General features: G+C 41.7%; 1 protein-coding gene across 3 annotated transcripts in view; it reads right to left on the minus strand.

The window, feature by feature from the left end:
* The window catches only part of LOC150077691 (alpha-tocopherol transfer protein-like), a 97,595-nt gene that overhangs the window by 40,288 nt on the left and 37,530 nt on the right, over nucleotides 1-19,777 (minus strand). For all 3 annotated transcript variants that reach the window (XM_090384223.1, XM_090384221.1, XM_090384222.1), the window contains exons 3-5: nucleotides 13,445-13,609; nucleotides 11,023-11,265; nucleotides 1,281-1,477 (exon numbers count right to left, since the gene is read on the minus strand). In XM_090384223.1, coding sequence (XP_090240349.1) covers nucleotides 1,281-1,477; nucleotides 11,023-11,265; nucleotides 13,445-13,609 — 605 coding nt within the window. The remainder of the gene's footprint in view (nucleotides 1-1,280; nucleotides 1,478-11,022; nucleotides 11,266-13,444; nucleotides 13,610-19,777) is intronic.

The raw sequence follows: 19,777 nt of genomic DNA on the forward strand, positions 1-19,777 counted from the left end.
TTTATTTATTTATTTTATTTTATACACATATTTTCTTATATATTTTTTTATTTTTTTTTCTTCTTATATATATATATTATTATTATTATTATATATTTTTTTACTTTATGCTATTCTCATCCTTATTTCTTCGTCTTCTGCTGTCCTGTCTCGTGGGAATGAGTGTGTGTGTGTGTGTGTGTGTGTGTGTGTGTGTGTGTGTGTGTGTGTGTGTGTGTGTGTGTGTGTGTGTGTGTGTGCGCGCGCTGTTGCCGGCTTGCTGGCACGGGGTTCTTTTGAATGGCTCCAACCCTATTTGGACATTCAGTACGTGACTGTTGAAGTTGGACATGGTTCCTGCGCAGTTGTGGCCTACCTCCCCGTGGTGTAGACGGACCCTGAGCAGGCTTTCCAGGTGATCGCCTGTCTGGTGACAAAGCGGCCAGAAACAACTAAACAACACAACAACACACACACACTGCACGAACATAACGTTACACACATTTCTGGCCTGTTACAGTGCTCTGTAACCATAACAGTGTACAAAGACGGAGTTGAACTTTCGTTCAGTGCCGTCCTACATAAGATACTATCCATGTCTACATATACATTCTCATTTGTCTACTGCACGTCACATTGCTTCGACCCATGACAGAAAGTTCGAGCTTGTTCCTGTGTAGAGAGAGGACTTCCGGTTTTCCAGAAATTTCTTGAACTTTCTAGTAAGGTGACCGGAAATTCCGGCTGCTCAGTATCTCTCCAGAACCATCCAGAAAACATCTGCGTCCATTTACTTGACCCGTCTCGCCCCATTACAAAATGACCACGCCCGCTCTGTTAACGGTAAACTAGGACCGCTCCCCGCTGGTACCCCTATCGTAACCTCTGGAGCACTCCGTCCCCTGCCACTCCATCAACTGACCGCCCACTCTTCCGTCTCGCTATCTTTGCTTGCTCTTAGGGAGTGGGCGCTGATCATATGTCTCCCTAAAGCTTAGCCTCATGGTACATCCGCTCCTACATTAAGTACAAACTCCACTTAATTCAATTCCTTTAACGTGAGACCCACTATCTTAAATATTTGTTACTTTAAGTATTTTCTTGTAAGATTTACAATATCACTCTATTTAGCGTTCTTTCTTTAATTATATTGATATTTAATTTAACTTGTAAGACTTTGTGTCTTACATAGTCAAAGATGCTCCGTTATTTTGTGTGGCAGCATGTGCAATTATTTATCTTTCTTTACATTGACACTGAACTAAATAATTCATTCTGAGTACAAATAATTACTCGCTTACCTCAAGTTGTTTAATTAACTTTATTAATCCACTCACTCCAAGATGATTGGAGAAATTCGTCCAACTTAGATTTTCGCAGTCGAGGATCGCTCTAGTACCGTGAATCTGAGTGAGTTCGTGGTCAAATTCCCATTGAAGTAAAGCAATCAGAGCCTGCATCATTAGGTTAAAAGGCAGTTCCTCGCGGGCAAAGTAACCTACATAATTCAATTAATTATCAGTTAGCAAAATCGCAAAACACTGAATAGCTGCCATATTACAAAAATTATAAAATAAATAACCTTTATTAGTAGTGGATATATCTTTGGGTATGATACAGTACATAGTCAACAATTTTGTCACCATGGAAACAGTCCCGGAGCATCGAAATATTAAATCACTGAAATGGAGAAACAGAATATCAAATAATAACATTACCCAACGTGATTTTTACCTCCAGCAAATCAATGGTTGTTTCTGGTCAAGTTTTACGTATAGAATTTAAAATCAATCATAAAAATTTCCTATCATGTCTCACTTTTAAGATAGATAACTGGAATTCTGTACAAAAAGACTGCCGTAGCCTAGTGGTCAGGCGCGCGGGTGCATAAGTACACGTATCTTGAGTGACCCGGGTTCAAGTCCGTATCTGCTGAATACAGTGCTGTTTCTTGTATTCCGTCTATCTTGTGAACTCCTCTGACCGTTTGGTCGTCTCGGAGTATAAACGGAATATTTATATCATTACTGTTTGAAATACAATTTTTAAACTTATTACCTTTTAGTTGGGTTTTGTTTATTGGGCTAAAAGTTAAGCAAGTACATCATTAATGTTCTTGCAATAGAGTATATTTTGATTTTGATGCACTTTTCCAGACAAGTCAGTATGTTTATTAATTTTATTGCACCATTCAATTGTTCAATATATAAACTACGCTACAAGAATTCACCTTCTGTTCAAATTTACCAATTGCTTTTATTTTTTTTTTTAGATTAATGCATTGTTAAAATGGAGAAGACAAAGCACAGAACTTGCGTAATTCACCCAGACAACTTCTGCTATGTTTGTGGACACTTAATCCAAAAAACTCAGAAGAGGAAAATATACAATGTCACAAAAGTTGCATATTCATTGTACTTCGGCTACAAGATTGGTGACTAAGAAAAAAATTGGGCTCCACATATCTGTCGTATTACTTGTACAACGAAATTAAGGCTTTGATTAAATGGCAAGCTGAGAACATTACCTTTTGCCATCCCTATGGGGTGGCATGAGCCAAGGAATCATTTCGATGACTGCTATTCTGTATGACAAAAATAAAAGGAATTTCCGAAAATTCTGCATCAAATATCCCATCAGCAATTTGGCCAGTGCCACACGGTAAAGAACTGTCACTACCTACAGGCAAACCTAATGTCCCCAACCCACTACGGCTTTAGACCGGGACGTCGACTGTAGATGCCCTGAAGAACGTCCTTGCACGTACAGCTGCTGCAGAAAACAAATATTTCCTGGCTATCTCTGTCGACTCTGCTGGGGTGTTCGACACCCTTTGGTGGCTGAACGTCCTGGCCCGGCTCCGGGGGAGTGGGATGCCAGGCAACCTCTATCAAGTAATCCAAAGCTACCTTTCCAGTAGACTCATCATGGTGAATGCTCCATATAAAATACTCACCAGAAAAATCAACAGAGGCTGTCCACAAGGCTCCGTTTTAGGACCAACGTTATGGAACATCGTCTTGGATGAATTCCTAAATACCGATATTGGAGAGGCGTCTTCACAAGCCTTTGCAGACGACCTCATCCTGATGATAGAGGCAAACAGCAGAATCCAGCTGGAAAGAAAGGCAAATCATGCCCTTAAAATCCTACAAGAGTGGACCAATATCCACTTCCTTAGGATCTCTGCAACCAAAACGGACTCTATTCTCCTCAAGGGTGCCCTAGATTACAGGAGACCCCCACAGATTAAGATTGATGGTATCACACTTCGACTTAGATACCTGGGAGTAATACTGGACCTCACTCTCTCCTTCCAGGCACACTTGAAATACATCCGTAAAAAGATACGGGGCTATACAGCCCTTGTTACCAGAGTCGCAAAAAGGGACTGGGGATTGAAAAAGAAGACCCTCAAGTTGTTTTACAAAGCCGCCTTCTTGCCGATAGCTACCTATGCTTCCGGAGCATGGTACCCCAAAGACACCATCGCTGTAAATCGCAGAATCCTCGACTCTATCCATAGAGCCATGCTGCTCGATATAACCCGGGCCTGCAGCACAGTTAGCACCCACGCGCTGCAGGTGCTGGCGGGAACCCTATCTTTAGACCTCGAAGTAGCTAAATGTAGAGCATTATATGAACTCTCCAAGGGAAGAGCCTGCACCTTCGCCGGCTTCGACACAGATCCTACCACAAACCGTTTGACTGAGAAAAAGAGACTTACAAATCATTTCATGTAAACCTGGCAAACCAGATGGGAGAATTCCCCAGAGGGTGAAGTCACCAAACGATTCTTCCCCAACGTTGGAAAACTCAATCCAATGGCTCCAGCATAGTTCACGCCGGGACTCCACGCGACCTTCCTGCTAACAGGACATGGTGCCTTTAACGCTAAACTTACAGCCCTGGGCATTACAGATGACCCTACTTGCTGCTGTGGAGAGCTGGAGAGCTGGTACCACCTCATGCATGAATGCCAGCTTTATGATGACCTCCGCTGCCAGCTCATCACCCGGATCACCTTTTTTTCCCAGAGATAGAGAACAACACCTCCTGGACGAGAGGCAGGAATATATTGCCTTCTCAAATTTCGCTGAAGCTCTGTACAGAAGAAGACGGGACCTGAACGCACATTAGCCACATAATGGCTAGAAGCCAAAATGTGCATAACACCAAAGATGGACTACTAAGCAACCACGAAGATAGACAAAAAATCTGAATGAAGGACGAATAGCAGCTGTTCTGGCGGCCTGAGCCAAGCACTAGCCTGGCTCTCCTTTAATACCCCTTCCTGGCAGGAGGACGAGACGACCAGTCGCCTCGCCCCCCCTGCTACCCCACCTTTCCTTCTGGTGAGGCATAGACATGCCTCACTGACCACCTGGGGGAATCTCTTCTATGTCCCCAATACTTCTGCCTTTCCCCCCCCCAACCTTCTTCCTCCCCTCCCCCACTCTATCTATACACGACGCGAGCGCCCTACACACTAAATTTAATCTAGCCCAAAAATAATCTTCGCCCAGTCTCGGCCTAATTATCCTACGCATTGCCCTACTCCTGCCATATGAATGCATGCATACGTGCTGTATGCAAACATCCAAAGTAATGACGATTGCAAGGATGCGTATATATTATGTATCACTGTTGGGTATATGTGCATATATGTGTATGTGTACATAAGTTTTTTTTTTCTTAGGTCCTAGCTGCCAAAATCTCAGGAAATTAATTGGCAGGACCTGCCAGAGTAAATCTTAGGTGATTTCTTTGATTATGTGCATTTTTTTGTTCTTTGGACGACAAAAAGTTAATATAGGAAGAAAATCGTTTCTCAACAGATACGCATTCGTAAAACTTTTGGCTCGCGAGAAGTTAGAGGGAAACTACAGAACAGCAAGGAGCAGAGGAATTGTAACAAAAACAGTGAGGCTAAGTTAGTCGGGCAGGCAATGTGTGTACATACAGGGTGTTTCAGTTAAACGTTTCAGAACTTCTAAGAGGGGTAGGGTACATCCTGACAACTCGAAATCATATAGCAATGTGGGGTCGGAAATGCTTTCCTGAAGCGGTGTTGTACACAGAAGCACCATAAAGAAAAGAGACCGTAAGTGAGAAATCGTTTTAATAATACATGAAAAGAAGCAAAAGGTACATGGATTAAAGTAAGTGTTCGAAGTTTCTTCCACGGGCTACAATGCACGCCTCACATCTCCGACGCATGGACATCCGAACATTCTGGAATACTCCAGGCGAATTTCGAATTTCTTCGGCAGCTACTGCGATTCTTGCAACCAGCTCCTCAGCATTGTCAACAGGGGTGTCATAAACTAGCGATTTCATATGACCCCAGAAATAAAAATCAAGACATGATAGGTCGGATGACCGAGCAGGCCAACGCACGGGACCACCACGTCCGATCGACTGTTGACCAAATGTGACATCCAGGTAGTTACGAACATCTCCGCTATAATGGGCAGGGGCTCCATCGTGTTGGAACCACATTGTCTGTTGCGTCGATGCAGAAATCTGTTCATCTCTCAAAAGTTGTGGCAATACTTGCTGCAGAAAGATCAAGTAGATAGGTCCGGTTAGACGACACGGTAACAGGTAAGGGCCGATGAGGGTGATCTCCCATAATACCTGTCCATACATTGACCGAAAATCGAATCTGTGCTGCACGACGTCGTATTGCATGCGGGTTCTCGACCGCCCAGATATGGTCGTTATGCGTGTTGAAAATTCCTTCCCTTGTGAAGGATGCCTCATCGGAAAACAACACTTCAGCAGGAAAAAGGGGATTTGTAGCACATTTTCCAAGGTCCCACTGTGCGAAAGCAATACGAGGTTGAAGAAACTTCGAACACTTACTTTAATCCATGTACCTTTTGCTTCTTTTCATGTATTATTAAAACGATTTCTCACTTACGGTCTCTTTTCTTTTTATGGTGCTTCTGTGTACAACACCGCTTCAGGAAAGCATTTCCGACCCCACATTGCTATATGATTTCGAGTTGTCAGGATGTACCCTACAACTCTTAGAAGTTCTGAAACGTTTAACTGAAACACCCTGTATAATGTAAGTTAAATAGAAGTAAAACAGTAAGCAGGAAAAGGCCTCTAAAAAACAAAAAAAAAAAAAAAAAAATTGTGGAAAACAATACAAACAAAAAATTTGAATATTAAAAAAAAAAAAAAATGCAAATATAGCGAGGAATCAATGTCCAATTTGGAATAAATTCAGACCGGCTCCTCCTTGATAACACTCTGCAAAATTTTATGATAAAAATTTAAACTAATAAAAACGGAGAACACAACAAATAACAGAGAATAGACAGCTGTGTCCTTTATCATCAGAAGGCCACGGAATTTAATTTATGTTCCTGGCAATATTTTGTTGGACGTGCTACCATGCTTTATTTATTTTTTCTCTTTGTTAATTTTACTTTCAATTTAATTTAATTTAGATATCAAATTAATTTAGATATTAATTTAGGACCTCATGACCAGATGGATTCGAACCATTGCAAGTTATGGTGCTACAAAGACTGTCTGCGTCACTCCCCGTTCGAGAGCTTGGTGGACACCAGAACTGAACAACAGTTTTCAACAAAAACAAAATCTGCATAAGAGATGGAAAGAATCAGGCGCTATACAAGATCGTATTGCCTTCTCTAGAGCCAGTGCAGTTCTCAACCGTCAGAAAATATTTACAATTAAAAAGCATTTAAATGCAACCCTACGAAAAGGCAAATCGTTTTATGACTCTCAGCACACAGGAATCCCTAAAACACTGGATCTTGAACTATGGATGGACCACATTGCACGGTTCTCAAACACTGTGGCCTCGATGGACCTAGGCAACTTACCCATCAACAACGTCCCTACTGATATGCTCACCACCGTTCGCATCACTAGGAAGCAGCTTATAACTGCTATAAATGGGTTGCCACCCATTGCAACAGCAGGCCCGCTCTTGTGCCACAATTCATGATTAAATGTCTTAGCTCGTTTATCGTCGATCCTCTACTATCAATATTTAACCGCGTCTTAACGCAACACTACTTTCCCCATCTCTGGAACAGATATGCTGTGAGGCCACACCCTAAATGCCAATCTGCAACCCTCATTAAACAGTTCAGGCCAATCTCTCATTCTTCCAGCCCCTTGAAGCTCATGGAAAAGACATTACTTTCCACTATCACCGATCAAATCATGCCTCACAAACCCCCACAGATTCACTATGCCATTCCAGGAAGATCCACAGTCACCAATTTAACATCGATAACCAACACCATTCTCCGTGCACTACAAGCTAAAGTAGAGCTTTCTGTCACCTACATCGACCTGGAAGCTGCCTTCGACTCCATCAGTATCCCCTCACTTGTGCACTTCCTAGAAAACTACCTCTACATAAAAGGTGACATGTTGTGGTTTATCACAGCCCTGCTCTCTGACAGAACCATTCTTCTTAAAGCGGATCAACACACAATCTGGAGAAAGATCACTGAGGGAGTTTCCCAAGGCGGAGTTCTCTCCGGAGCATTATTCACCGCGGTTATTATTCCGTTTCTGCAACAGAGAGAAGACATACTCTACTACGCCGATGATATTAATAATAATAATAATAAATTTTCTGTTTTATACTCCGGGACGACCAAACGGTCAGAGGAGTTTACAAGATGTACAGAATACAAGAAACAGTGCGGTATTCAGCAGTCACGGGCTTGAACCCCGGTCATTCAAGGCACGTGTACTTATGCACCCTCGCGCCTGACCACTAGGCTACGGCGGCTTAGATTAACCCCGGCGATCATCTCTCAAACATCAATAAAAATATCTGTGAAAATTTACACGACTCAGGATCCTATATCCATCAATTTGGCCTCCTCATTAACCCTGCCAAATCAGCACAAAATTGTATTTTCTCTGAAGCTCCAACCCACTGAAATCCAAGCTTCTCTAGATGGCATTCCCTTCCCAGTGGTCAAGATGCATACAGACTTGGGAGTCATCTTCGACTATAAACTGAGCTTCAACCCCCACATTGACGCCGACCGGGCTAGCCGGGTGGGTAAAGTGCTTGCCTGGCAACCCAAAGGTCGCGGGTTCGATTCCCGCCTCGTGCTTGGATCAAAGAACTGCAAAAACCTTGGGAGGTGCATTATGGCCACAGAAGCCTATGCGCCAACAACTACCAAAAAAAAAAAAAAAAACCCACATTGACAAGCTCATAGAAAAATTCTGTCAAATGCGCTGGATCACAAAACAACAACTGCTCCACGTTAGGGATCTGGATGTGACTCGTCGGTACATATACACCTCAGTATACTCCGTCGTACTGTATGCCTCTGAAATTTAGTGGTCCGCGGCCCCTACCAACATCAAGCGCGTGTACTCCACTGAATACTGGCTCCTTCGTTGGATCACGCAAAAACATCGTCGTCCACTCCAGCAAAGGACAACTGCGATGGCGACGTCACTTAATTTTGCCCGACTTGCAGATGTTGTATTTGAAAAACGCCTTGTTCTCACTGTCAAGATGACAACCGGAATGGTCTCGGAGCCAAGCATCTGGGAACTGTGTGGCTGGAGGATCCCTCCATCCGGACTGAGGTCAGCTCCTACGCTCACAGCTCACTGTAACAGACTAGCGTTCAGTGACCGCTTTCTACCCAGGGAAATGCTCCCCACAAGCCTTTCAATTGACGGCGAGCTCTGTAGGTTTGTGAAGGATCGGAGGTACCGAAGACAGATCCTTAATAGCCTGACCTTGGCCAGGCAAAGTGCACATTGATAAGGGCAGCATAATAATGCCCAATATATTGTAAATAATGTTCAAAGCACGATGTCTTTATGAATGTGCTGTAAATAAAATCAAGAATATCTTTATGAATATAAATATTAATATAACATAATATAAATGTAAATATGAATATCTTTATTAATTCATTGTAAATACTGTCAAATGCATATATCCTGTAAATAATCTGACACTGATTCTGTTTTATTGTTGGTTCTGGGAGATGAGCCCCAACTTCGATGTGGGCCCCGTCTCCTCAAGGCTATTGTCCACCAGCCAATGTAAAACCCCTGGCATTGCTGCTGTGAAGGGTCTATTGTATATACCACGTTTGTATACAATATATATAATATGAAATCTCTATTTCATATATTTCTGAGTGAGGGTCAATGCTTCTTGATCCCTCCTCGTATCTTCCTGAAATTTGACAATTGAACACCTCTTACAAGCTTACTGAGATGAAAAAGGTGTCCTTTTTCATCATTTAATCGTGTTCGACGCGCAAGGACACAATTAAAATAACTCGGAAAAAGAATGATGAAATTACTCGCACAGTAAAGCAGAAGGATTAGCGATATTTCATCTTTAAGCTGATCTTAGAAATAGTTACGCCAAAAATGATGCAAGGAGGAAGACTAGTTTTGAACAAGACAAAAAAATATTATACGTCGACAAATACATAAAACACCGTATTCGTATTATTTCCATTCCCACAAGGCAATCTTCTAATTTTGAATTAGTCACGCGCACTGCATCTGTCCTTTGCGAAACAACTTACTCCAATAATCGACTACTGATGTCCATAATTGCATGAACACAATATTTCAAGTGTAGTCTAACCACTGTTTAGCACAGAGGGAAAATGAAGTCCTCCTTCCCACACGCACATTTTGGCCTCAGCTGCCCTTGTGCTCTTGAACATCCATACCATTACCCTACCACTCACTGCCTTCTCCCTATTAGCAGCAAAATTCCTATAAATCGTGGACAGGATACCAAACTCCTGTTTGTACTGCATGCAAAATTTCCCATTAGATTGAATCGTAACTGCTAAACTTTTCAGGTGTTTTTTAAGGAGTAAAAGTCGTTCCAGATGTAAAAGATTTCTATCCGCTTTTCTTTTAGCATTTTTCTCTTCCTCTCCGCTTAACCTATAACGTGACTCTAAGGTTTCTGTCCCCAAGATGCATAACTTTGCATCTACTTAATCGTAATCTTCATACGTTGTATTTGAGTTTCCTGTAAAGAAAAGAAAAGAATAATCTTGCTCTAGACGGAGCTAAAAAAACCAAGATGAGGAGGAGGTTTCTGAGATAAGAAACGGCAGGAACATTATAAAATGAAGACACGCAACCTGTAACAGATTCAAGTTATTTCGTTTCGTTATCTAAGAATGACTTGGAATTCCAGGGGCATAGAGGCTTTTGTTCATTTGTCCTCGGATAATGGAGAGTATTTTAATACCCTGAAATTTTATCCTTGCTGCATTTTTACGGATAACCGAATATTTTGGTGTATTTACTAATTTGATCTCTTGCTCATCCGCCGATGTACAAATGAGCAAGAGATCAAATTGATAATTTGGCTACACTTCATTTTTCTCACAACTGTTTCAAAGTTCAGAAATTATTTACCAGAAATACTAAAAGATTTATTTCGCCATATTGTAACTTTTTTTAAAAATTTCATTCATAGAAGGGAACTGCTTTTGATGAAGGCATCTTTTTCAAAATATTAATACCCTGGACACATTTAATAGCTTAATCGATCCACTTATATTTTCATGCAAAAGAAAGAGGGTGCACCTGCTTGAAAATGCATTTCTTATATTCACTTGAGACTCTGGATTCATCTACGTCTCTCTCCTTTAATAGCTTTACAGCTGATTTGTATCAATTTAAAAGTGAAACATTTGCTGATTGATTTGTAGTTGCTGTCCTGTGGCATGCATGTATATATATATATATATTTTTTTTAACTGAAATAGATAAATGAATAATCTTTTCATGTGGTGGAATAAAGGTTGCGGAGTAAATTGTACGTGAAATTTCTTTTTTCTGGAGTCAATCTGAACACAAATTCAACTATCTGACTAATGTACAATATCCCTTTCACTGAACGTGCTTTACTTCAAAGTGTTTCACCGATCTGCAACCCTTTCATTCACGCAAATTTGCAATTTCTGTTGACTAACGCTTAAGCCAACGGTCCGATCCATATAAAAAATAGAAACGGGTACTTACCTTGTTTAAGTATCAAGATGGAGTGCCCTTCTGAACTCCGGTATGGCAAAACAGTAAAGAATTCTGTCCATGCCTCCCGAGGTATACGATGAAGTTCTTGCAAGATGAAATGTTCTGCACTTTCCATACGATTCTTGTAGTGCTGAATTAATGATTGGAAAGTACGCTGCAGGTTGAACTTTCTACCGCGAAGGAATTTCAGTAGAAATTTGCTATCCGTTTGTGGAGATAAGTTTTCCACCTCTAGAAAAGAAAAGAAGAGTTCACATTTAACAAACTGCACACCCTGAAAGCTGGTTAAGATTAAGGGAGACATATTTTCCAGCTGAATAAGGACTAAATTAGGGGGCCTCTTGAATCTTCATTATTTTAGAAAAATGAACTTCTAATTTGACCAGGCCTTTATTACATTTTATAAAAACATTTTGAATCTGCGATACATTTTTAAACTTTATCTGTAGATGTGAAACACATGCATTTGTGTTTCACATCTACAGATAAAGTGACACGAATTAACTGGGTGTCCTAGCTTCCTTTCATTTATCTTAAGATAAATTGTTGTGTACTCTTTTAGCTGCAACAAGAAATTGTTGCAGCTAAAAGAGTACATAATGATCTGGAGCCGATGGTTTCTACAGAAGGATTTTTATAGCCTTTTCTCACAAGGTGGCTCAGTTAATCGGTATCAGGCGAAGGTTCCATGCTTTTATTATCCAAAACCCCCAAATATTATACTGTGAACAGACAGACCACTCCAGCATACAGGCGATTTATAAGAACAATATGCTGGCGTCCCATAGTCTTAATTGCTTGACACTTAACACACACACACACACACACGGGCGCGCGCGCGCAGAGATGGGGGAACCCCTGGTGCCGTTTGACACTAAACACACACTCGACTTCTCCAATTTATTTTATATATATATATATATATATTTTTTTTTTTTTTTTTCTGAAATCTCAGGAAAGTAAGTGGCAGAACCTGCCAGAGTAAAATAGCCTCACTGGGTACACCAGAACAGCCTCCCGGTGACAGGGTGTGGAAACGTCAGGTACCACTAGGGGCCTGGCGGTTAATAGGCCGGATGAACAAAGGGCATAACACACGACATAGCACATGAAACATACATTTAAAAAAAAAAAAAATCTCAGGCTTGCCCGAAACAAAAAAAAATCTCAGGCTTGCCCGAAACATAGAAAACACCTGGAGATGGGGGAAACCCAATGAGCCGTTAGACCCTCAACGCACCTTACACCTTACTAAACAAACACACACCACACACACACACACACACACACACACACACACACACACACACACACACACACACACACACAGGATCAGGTACACTGGTGTGCAAAATATAAGTATTAGTCAGGTTTTCACTTGTAGCTTCTCATAAGAATGACCTGGATATGGGGAAAACATACCAAAGGAAACTCGTGAGGTACAGAAATGATGAAGGAAACAACACTGACACAGCAACGGGAACAAAACGGTACAGAGGAACTTTATTCAAAAATGGCACCATAGCAATGGCTGCCATGATACAGATGCATCACTGCCAAAGATGGAACAAAGGAAAGAGGTGGTCCTCAGTAGGAGATGTATCCACCCCTAATGTCGATACAGGCTTGGCACCGCTTGTCCATAGTTAGAACAATGTTGTTGATAAATTCTTGCGGTAACATCGTCCATTCCTCTTTCAGTGCCATCATCAGCTGGCGAACATTTTCTGGTGGGTGTGGACGTGTCGCTAGAGGTCTCCCCAGATTGTCCCATATGCGTTCGATGGGATTTAGATCGGTCGGTGGAACGGGCACGCCAATCGATACGAACAATGTACTCACTTTCCAAAAGCATATCAACAGCTTCTGTGCGATGGGGTGTGGCGTTATCATCCATAAACAGGAACTGGGGGCCAATGGCACCTCGGAACAGACGCAGATGGGGAAGGATTACCTCAGTACAGTACAGTACAGTAGCATGCACCGGTCACCGTATACCGCCTTCCAGTATCTGGAGTTGTGTACGTCCAACTAAGATAACGCCTCCCCAGACGAGAACACCTCGACCGCCATATCGATCCCTTTCAGTGATGTTTGCGGGGTGATACCCTGTGCCAACCTCTCGCCAGATTAGCTGATATACAGAATCGCTGCTGAGACTGAATCTACTCTCATCAGTAAACAATACCTTAAGTAATGATTTTGTGGTTTAACATTTAGAAATAGTGTTGGTCCTTAAGTTCTGCAAACCAGTGTATTTGCATTAAAGTTGCAATATTTTTCAGTCCAATCTCAATAAAATTCATATGAATTCGAAGAGGATTTTCGTAAATTATCGGATGCACCTTTAACCAGTTATCCTTTCCAAAATTCAAACGAGAAATAATTTGAATAATCGATTTCAACTTACCCAGTAACATTTCCTTGAGTTTTTCAACATGGTAGTCCCTTGTGTCAGGGTTCTCATGTATTTGTTCGGCCATCTTTAAATCTTGCTCGGTAAGAATTTGATCTCCATGAGGCCTATAGATGATTTCAATACCATCTCCTGAATTAGGAATCTGCCGACAGATGTCTGGGATGGGAAGATAAAACGCATAAGATGAGTAACACAGCCAAGCAGAGGGGTTAATATTAAAGCATTGGCAAAAAAACATATCACTGCTGTCACATACTACTTCACAACAAAACCGATATTGAATTTGATCTTGTGATTAATGTTCTCTTTTATAACACTTGAGATTTATTCCGGGTCAGTTATATAATGGCCATTAATAGTCTCTCTATTTGACAATAAAAGCTACACTCGATTATTTTGGATTCTCTGTTACAAATTAATTTTCTACTAACGAATTGATATTAATAACAACTAGGATTTGAATAATATTTCGAATTTGGATACATGATGTTAGTGGCTCGGCGTCGTAACTACTCGGGCCCCTTTTATTATTTTACATGTATGGATATTTTATCAAGAAAGGCTTAACCCTCAAATAAGGAAGAAAGAACCTGTACCCCATCTGTCACTTGATTTACATGTATCACATCAAACTATGCAATCGAGAATCAACTTCAACAGCTTCTCAGATCACTGAAGTGTTTGCACTGATATCAGAATGCAATTTAGCCTAGAAAAATGCAAGACCCATGGATTGCGTCAAGGACATCCAGTCAGACGGAATTACCAGCTGAAGACCGGTGAAGAGATTGAAGCCATGACAAAGGAAGAGACTTACAAATATCTGAGGATGACGCAGCCCTGCCAGTAAGAAAGCAAGAAGGTCAAACCCACACGACTTTAAAAAATAGAATAGAATCTTTAATTGCAGCAATGATAGACATACAATTAGTCCCGTCACGGCATGGTGGTGCCAGGGGTTAACAAAACATATTTACAAAAGAGATACACATGAGAAAAAAAGATAAATCAGATTATTAACAAGGCGCAGTTTTACATTTTCAGTTCGACGAGGATACCCTTCCTGTATTTTTTATTATTGACCACTTCTTGGAGGTCCCCGTCGATGGCTTGCAGTGAGGGCAGCATTTGCTTTGGCAGGAATCTGTCGGTTAGTATTAGCCGATTACGGTTTGCTAGCAGCTTTGCTGAAGACCGGAGATAAGGGGGAGGAATGCGCCAAGAGCAGTGATCCCAGAAGTTCGGCTCTGTAATTTTACCGGTGGCCATCTTGATGGTGAACAGCAGCCTTCTTTCTGCGATGTAGTACCGGAGCCTGCGTAGTTGAAGAGCTTCTGCTAACTGCGTTGATCTGAGAGCTGGAGGAAGGTGGAGTTTGCTGTTGGCCCATTTTAGAAGCCAGAATTCGGCAGAGAATATTCTTTTGATGTTGGATTCGGCGGCCGAGGCCCATATCTCTGAATCATACAGTATTGTCGGGTAAAGGATTGATACGATGTATCTTTTTACCAGTTGTGGGTCGGTGGTGTGGAGCAGCTGTTGTTTGGCGACCCAGCGTAGTGAGTTCAGCCTCGACTGTATGAGGTTTATGTGATCGTTGAAAGATAGTTTGGAGTCGAAGACGACCCCCAGATCTTTGTGTGTTTGAACACTTGGAACTGAGGAGCCGTTAAGCACAGGCTCCAACGTTGTTGGGCTGCCCTTTAGAGAGTAAGTTATTTGTGCTGATTTTAGGGGGTTGATTTGGAGGTTGAAGGTATTGAGGTAGTCTGCCATTTCCTGCAGTTTGCTTGTGATTTGCTGAGTGATTTCGGCTGCCGAGTTGGATGGCGATATTCTAGTAAGGAGCTTGACATCGTCAGCATATGTGATCCAATTGCACTTATTGGTCACAAATGGCACCATGATTGCTGAGAAGAGAATGCCAGACAGGACCCCCCCTTGAGGTACACCGGCAGTTATGTGGCGCGTGAAGGTCTTTGTTCCGATCTTTAGAACAAATGTCCTCTTCGATAGGAGAGATTCTAGGAACCAGAGAACATCGCCGCGAAAATTGAAGTAGTTTTCTAAGAGACGTAGGAGATTAGGTATATAGATGGCATCAAAAGCGGAATGGATGTCAAGATATATAACTGACAATTCCTGTCTTTGTTCGAAGGCATCTAAGATGTGCAGAGTGGTTGTTACAAGGTTAGTTATAGTTGACCTTCCTGATATCCCATAGTGTATTTGCTGAGGACTGTCACGGAGAATTTGATGGGTGACAGACGGTAGCAATGCTTTCTCCAGAATTTTTAGCAGTACAGAGGCGCAAGCGATGAGCCTATGTTGGCTTGGGAGCGTCGATTGTTGGTGCTTAGGGAGGGGCCAGACAGAGTACCTGTTCCACTGGGGTGGAAAGAAATGAACTTCGAGGCATCTGTTGTATAGGTTGAGGAGTGAGTCGATGATGAAGACACTTAAACATTTGATTATGAACTGGGGGATGCCATCGTCACCGGTGGTTGTTGTGAGAGGGAGAGTATTAATGGCCTGCATCAGTTGTTGCTTGGAAATTCGGATCGTAGCGAGACTATCAGTGAGATGAGAGCGGTTGAGGAGTGGCCGATTAGGTAGAGCTGGAGGTTGATTAGAAAATCTGGCGACGTAGTTGAGCCAGTCAATTGGGTCGATGTTGCTGGAAGAACTAGCCTTTGTTTTGTAGAATGGTTTCCCCCTTTTTGGGGTTCTTTCGAGGTGCTTTTTAATTGAAACTGATTTGTTTCTGTTGAATTCGGCCCTGGCTTTGGAGAATGAAATGCGGTCTTGGACATCGCCGGAAGCTTTCCACTTGGCGTGTAGTAATTGTTTGTAGTGGAAACTTTGGTTGAGCTGGGGAGTCCACCATGCTCTGGAGCGCGGAGTAATGGTGACTGTCTTGGTAGCGGTGTGAAGGGCTATGGTATTGATCCATTTGGTCATTAAATCGATTGCGAGGCTCAGTTCACATCCATCCAAGATGTTCCATGGGACTGTGGATGCGGCTTCAACGCAGAGTGCTGGATTCAGAAATTTTGGGGCGGTGACCTTTTTCACAGATTTGGTTTTGGGGGTATTGAAATATTTTTTTGGGTAGAAGAGCTGTAAATATGATTGGATGGTGGTCTGATTGAAACATGTCGGCTGTGGTTTCTTCGACTTGGCATGTTGCCGAGGAATAGACTATGTCCAGTAGGTTTCGGTCTCTCGTTGGCTGGTAGTTAACTTGGAATATTTGGATTGATTGGAGAGATTCTGTGAGACGACTTTTGAGGTGTTGGGTAGATGGCGGAAGATTGAAGTCCCCACATACGATGTGAAATATCATCAGAGATTGAAAAGCCCGCTAAAATCAAAGCTGAATGGCAGGAACATGTCACAGCCATGAACTCTTACACAGTTCCAGTAATAACATACTACTTCGGGTTCATAGATTCGACCAATACTGAGCTAGAGGAGATTAAGAGATTGAGCAGGAGAATGATGACCAAGAGCCGCCAGCGTCACACGAAGTCAGCCATCGAAAGATTGACCGGAGGCGGGAGAGGATAGACTGACTTCAGTGAAAAAGGAAGGTGGCGATTAAGAACAGCCGGGGTTTCTTACAAGGAAACAGCAACAAATTACCAAGCCATAAGAAAGAGAGACAAACAGCACATAACATTCGACTTTAGGCCTGACGTAGCCCAGTGGTCAGGAGCGAGAGTGCAGAGCACGCGTTCCTTGAGTGAACCGGGGTTCAAGCCCGTGACTACTAAATACGATAAATATTTGTATTGACAATTTATTGTAAACTCTACTGACTTGGTTGTCGTGCCGGAGTATAAACAGAAAATATTCAACAGGGAAACCACACTCACAAACACAGGACAAACAAAGACAGACAGATGGACGAAGAAGACACTCCATGGCATACATTACAATGACCACCATCAAGAATACATACATAAGATGGCTTGCAACGCTTGACTCAAGAATGGAAAAATCTTCCCCGAGACCGAAGGATTCATGGTCGCCATCCAAGACGACGTAATCGACACCAGTAACTACAGGAAATACAGATAACACATGACGATTTCACCTAGCCCCAGAAACAATCCACTCAGACGAAATACACTCAGTGACACGACCAGGTCGCCAAGATAATAAATCAGAAGCTAGCACAAAAATACCAGTTGATCAAAGAAGTGTACCGTACCGTATTAAAAGTCTGAACTCCAGGTCGAACTAGAGAGCTCACTCACAAACTATACTGCGACCGTGCCATAATAACTGACAAGGAGATATGCACAACAGAAAAGACATAACCATCAAAGACAATAAGGAAAAAAATACTATCTGATTGACATTGTACAAATACTATGAGTATTTGTACAATGTCATACAAAATTGTACAAATTGGAGCAGAATGGTATTAAGGGTAGGTTGCGCCTTGAGTACTGCGTACAGGTCTGAAGGCCTCATTTTAGGAAGGATGTAGATTTACGTGAGGGTGTACAGAGAAGGGCAACAAGATTGATGAGGGGAATGAAGGGATCCTCTTACCAGGAGAGGCTTAAGTTCTGCAAATTGCAGTGGCTGGAGACTAGGCACCTGCGCGGTGATCTGATTGCGGTATGTAAGGCCTTGAATGGGTTGAGCACGCTGAATTCTGATGGAATCCTTCCACTTGTTCAGATTACGAACCTAAGGGGGCATAAATTCAAATTAAGAAAAGACAGATGTAGGATAAATGTGCGGAAATTTGACTTTAGCCAGCGGGTGGTTAATTGCTGGAATAAACTTCCATCTGTCGTTGTGGAAGTTGATAGGTTGAATAAATTTAAGGAGGAACTGGGCAGGCATTTGAAGGGAATGGAGTGATTGTTTTTTTTGGCTGATGCTGCATAAGCTCATACATTTGCTTTCTTGCATCACATGTCACTACTACTAGATAGGCGTGCCCAACACTGGAAATGTCCAGAAAACCCAAGAGGAAAACCTCAGGAAGTATTCAGAAGTACTCAACAAGAAAATTTACTTAAACATGGTACCTGTTTAAGTACATTTTATTCTTATTACTTTAGCCCATATATTTAGAGCAATCTACCAATTAATTAATGAGATTAATTCCCCGGCAACGCATCATCTATCCCTAATCCTAAGAGAAAACGTGGTGTGATACTACAAATAATTCGCAAGAACTGTTCTTTGTATTTGAGTTGAGACAAGCATATGAACGAAAACTGATAAAAGGCGTAATATAGGTAAACAATGAAACGCTTTTTTCGTAATGCTTTGTTTAGGTATATTTACGAATAATTTATTATTATGTTAGTATTAGTATTAGAAATGGCCGCATGGTGCAAAAAAGCCTTAAGCTGCACCAGCCAAAAAAAAAAAAAAAAAAAACGAATAAAACAATGATAATAAAAAAATAAATAAATAAAATAAATAACAATAATTAATAAAAGAATAGGAAATTAAACCTATCATCCTATGCACTTCCCTCACCCGAAGGTACTATCCAGATGACCTTTCAATTTCCCCAAACTGTCAGCCTCTACAACCCATGTAGGCAACTTATTCCAGTAATTTATAACTCGCTGGCTAAAATAAAACTTCCTGCAGTCCAATCTAAACATTTCCCCCCGTAACTTAAATTTATGTCCCCTAGTTCTAGCATCATTTATAATCTTGAAAATTTTGTCCTCATTCATTTTACTGATGCCTCTCAGAGCCTTGAACACCTTAATCAAATCTCCTCTAAGGTGTCTAGTTTCCAAACTCTGCAACTGACATATTCAAAGTTTTTCTTCATAAGGATGCCCTCTTGCCGATCTCACCAGGCGAGTTACCCTTCTTTGCACCCTTTCAAGAAGCTCGATGTCTTTCTTTAGGTGCGATCTCCATACTTGAACACAGTATTCCAAGTGTGGTCTAACATAAGCCGTATATAATGGGATTATCACGTCCCTATCTCTACTTGCAAAAGTTCGATAGATCATCGATAGGACACCATGGGCCTTCCTTGCAACTTCTTTACAATGCTCAGAGAATTTCATGTCTGACCGTATAATAACACCCAAGTCCCTTTTCTCCAGTACTGGGCTTAGTTGAACTCCACCAAGTGAATAAGTTATTTTGGGATTACTTTTCCCAGGTGTAATACCTTACACTTTGTTAGATTAAAGCATAGTTGTCATTTTTCTGACCATTTCTGAAGTCTATCTAGGCCTCTCTGAAGAAGCTTAGCTTGACAGTGATCATTAACTACTCTACCAATTTTAGCATCATCTGCAAATTTAGACATCACGCCCTCTATCC

This window comes from Mastigoproctus giganteus, chromosome 11 (genome assembly GCF_048544385.1).
Source record: "Mastigoproctus giganteus isolate SK-2022 chromosome 11, ASM4854438v1, whole genome shotgun sequence".
NCBI classification, from domain to species: Eukaryota; Metazoa; Arthropoda; class Arachnida; order Uropygi; family Thelyphonidae; genus Mastigoproctus; species Mastigoproctus giganteus.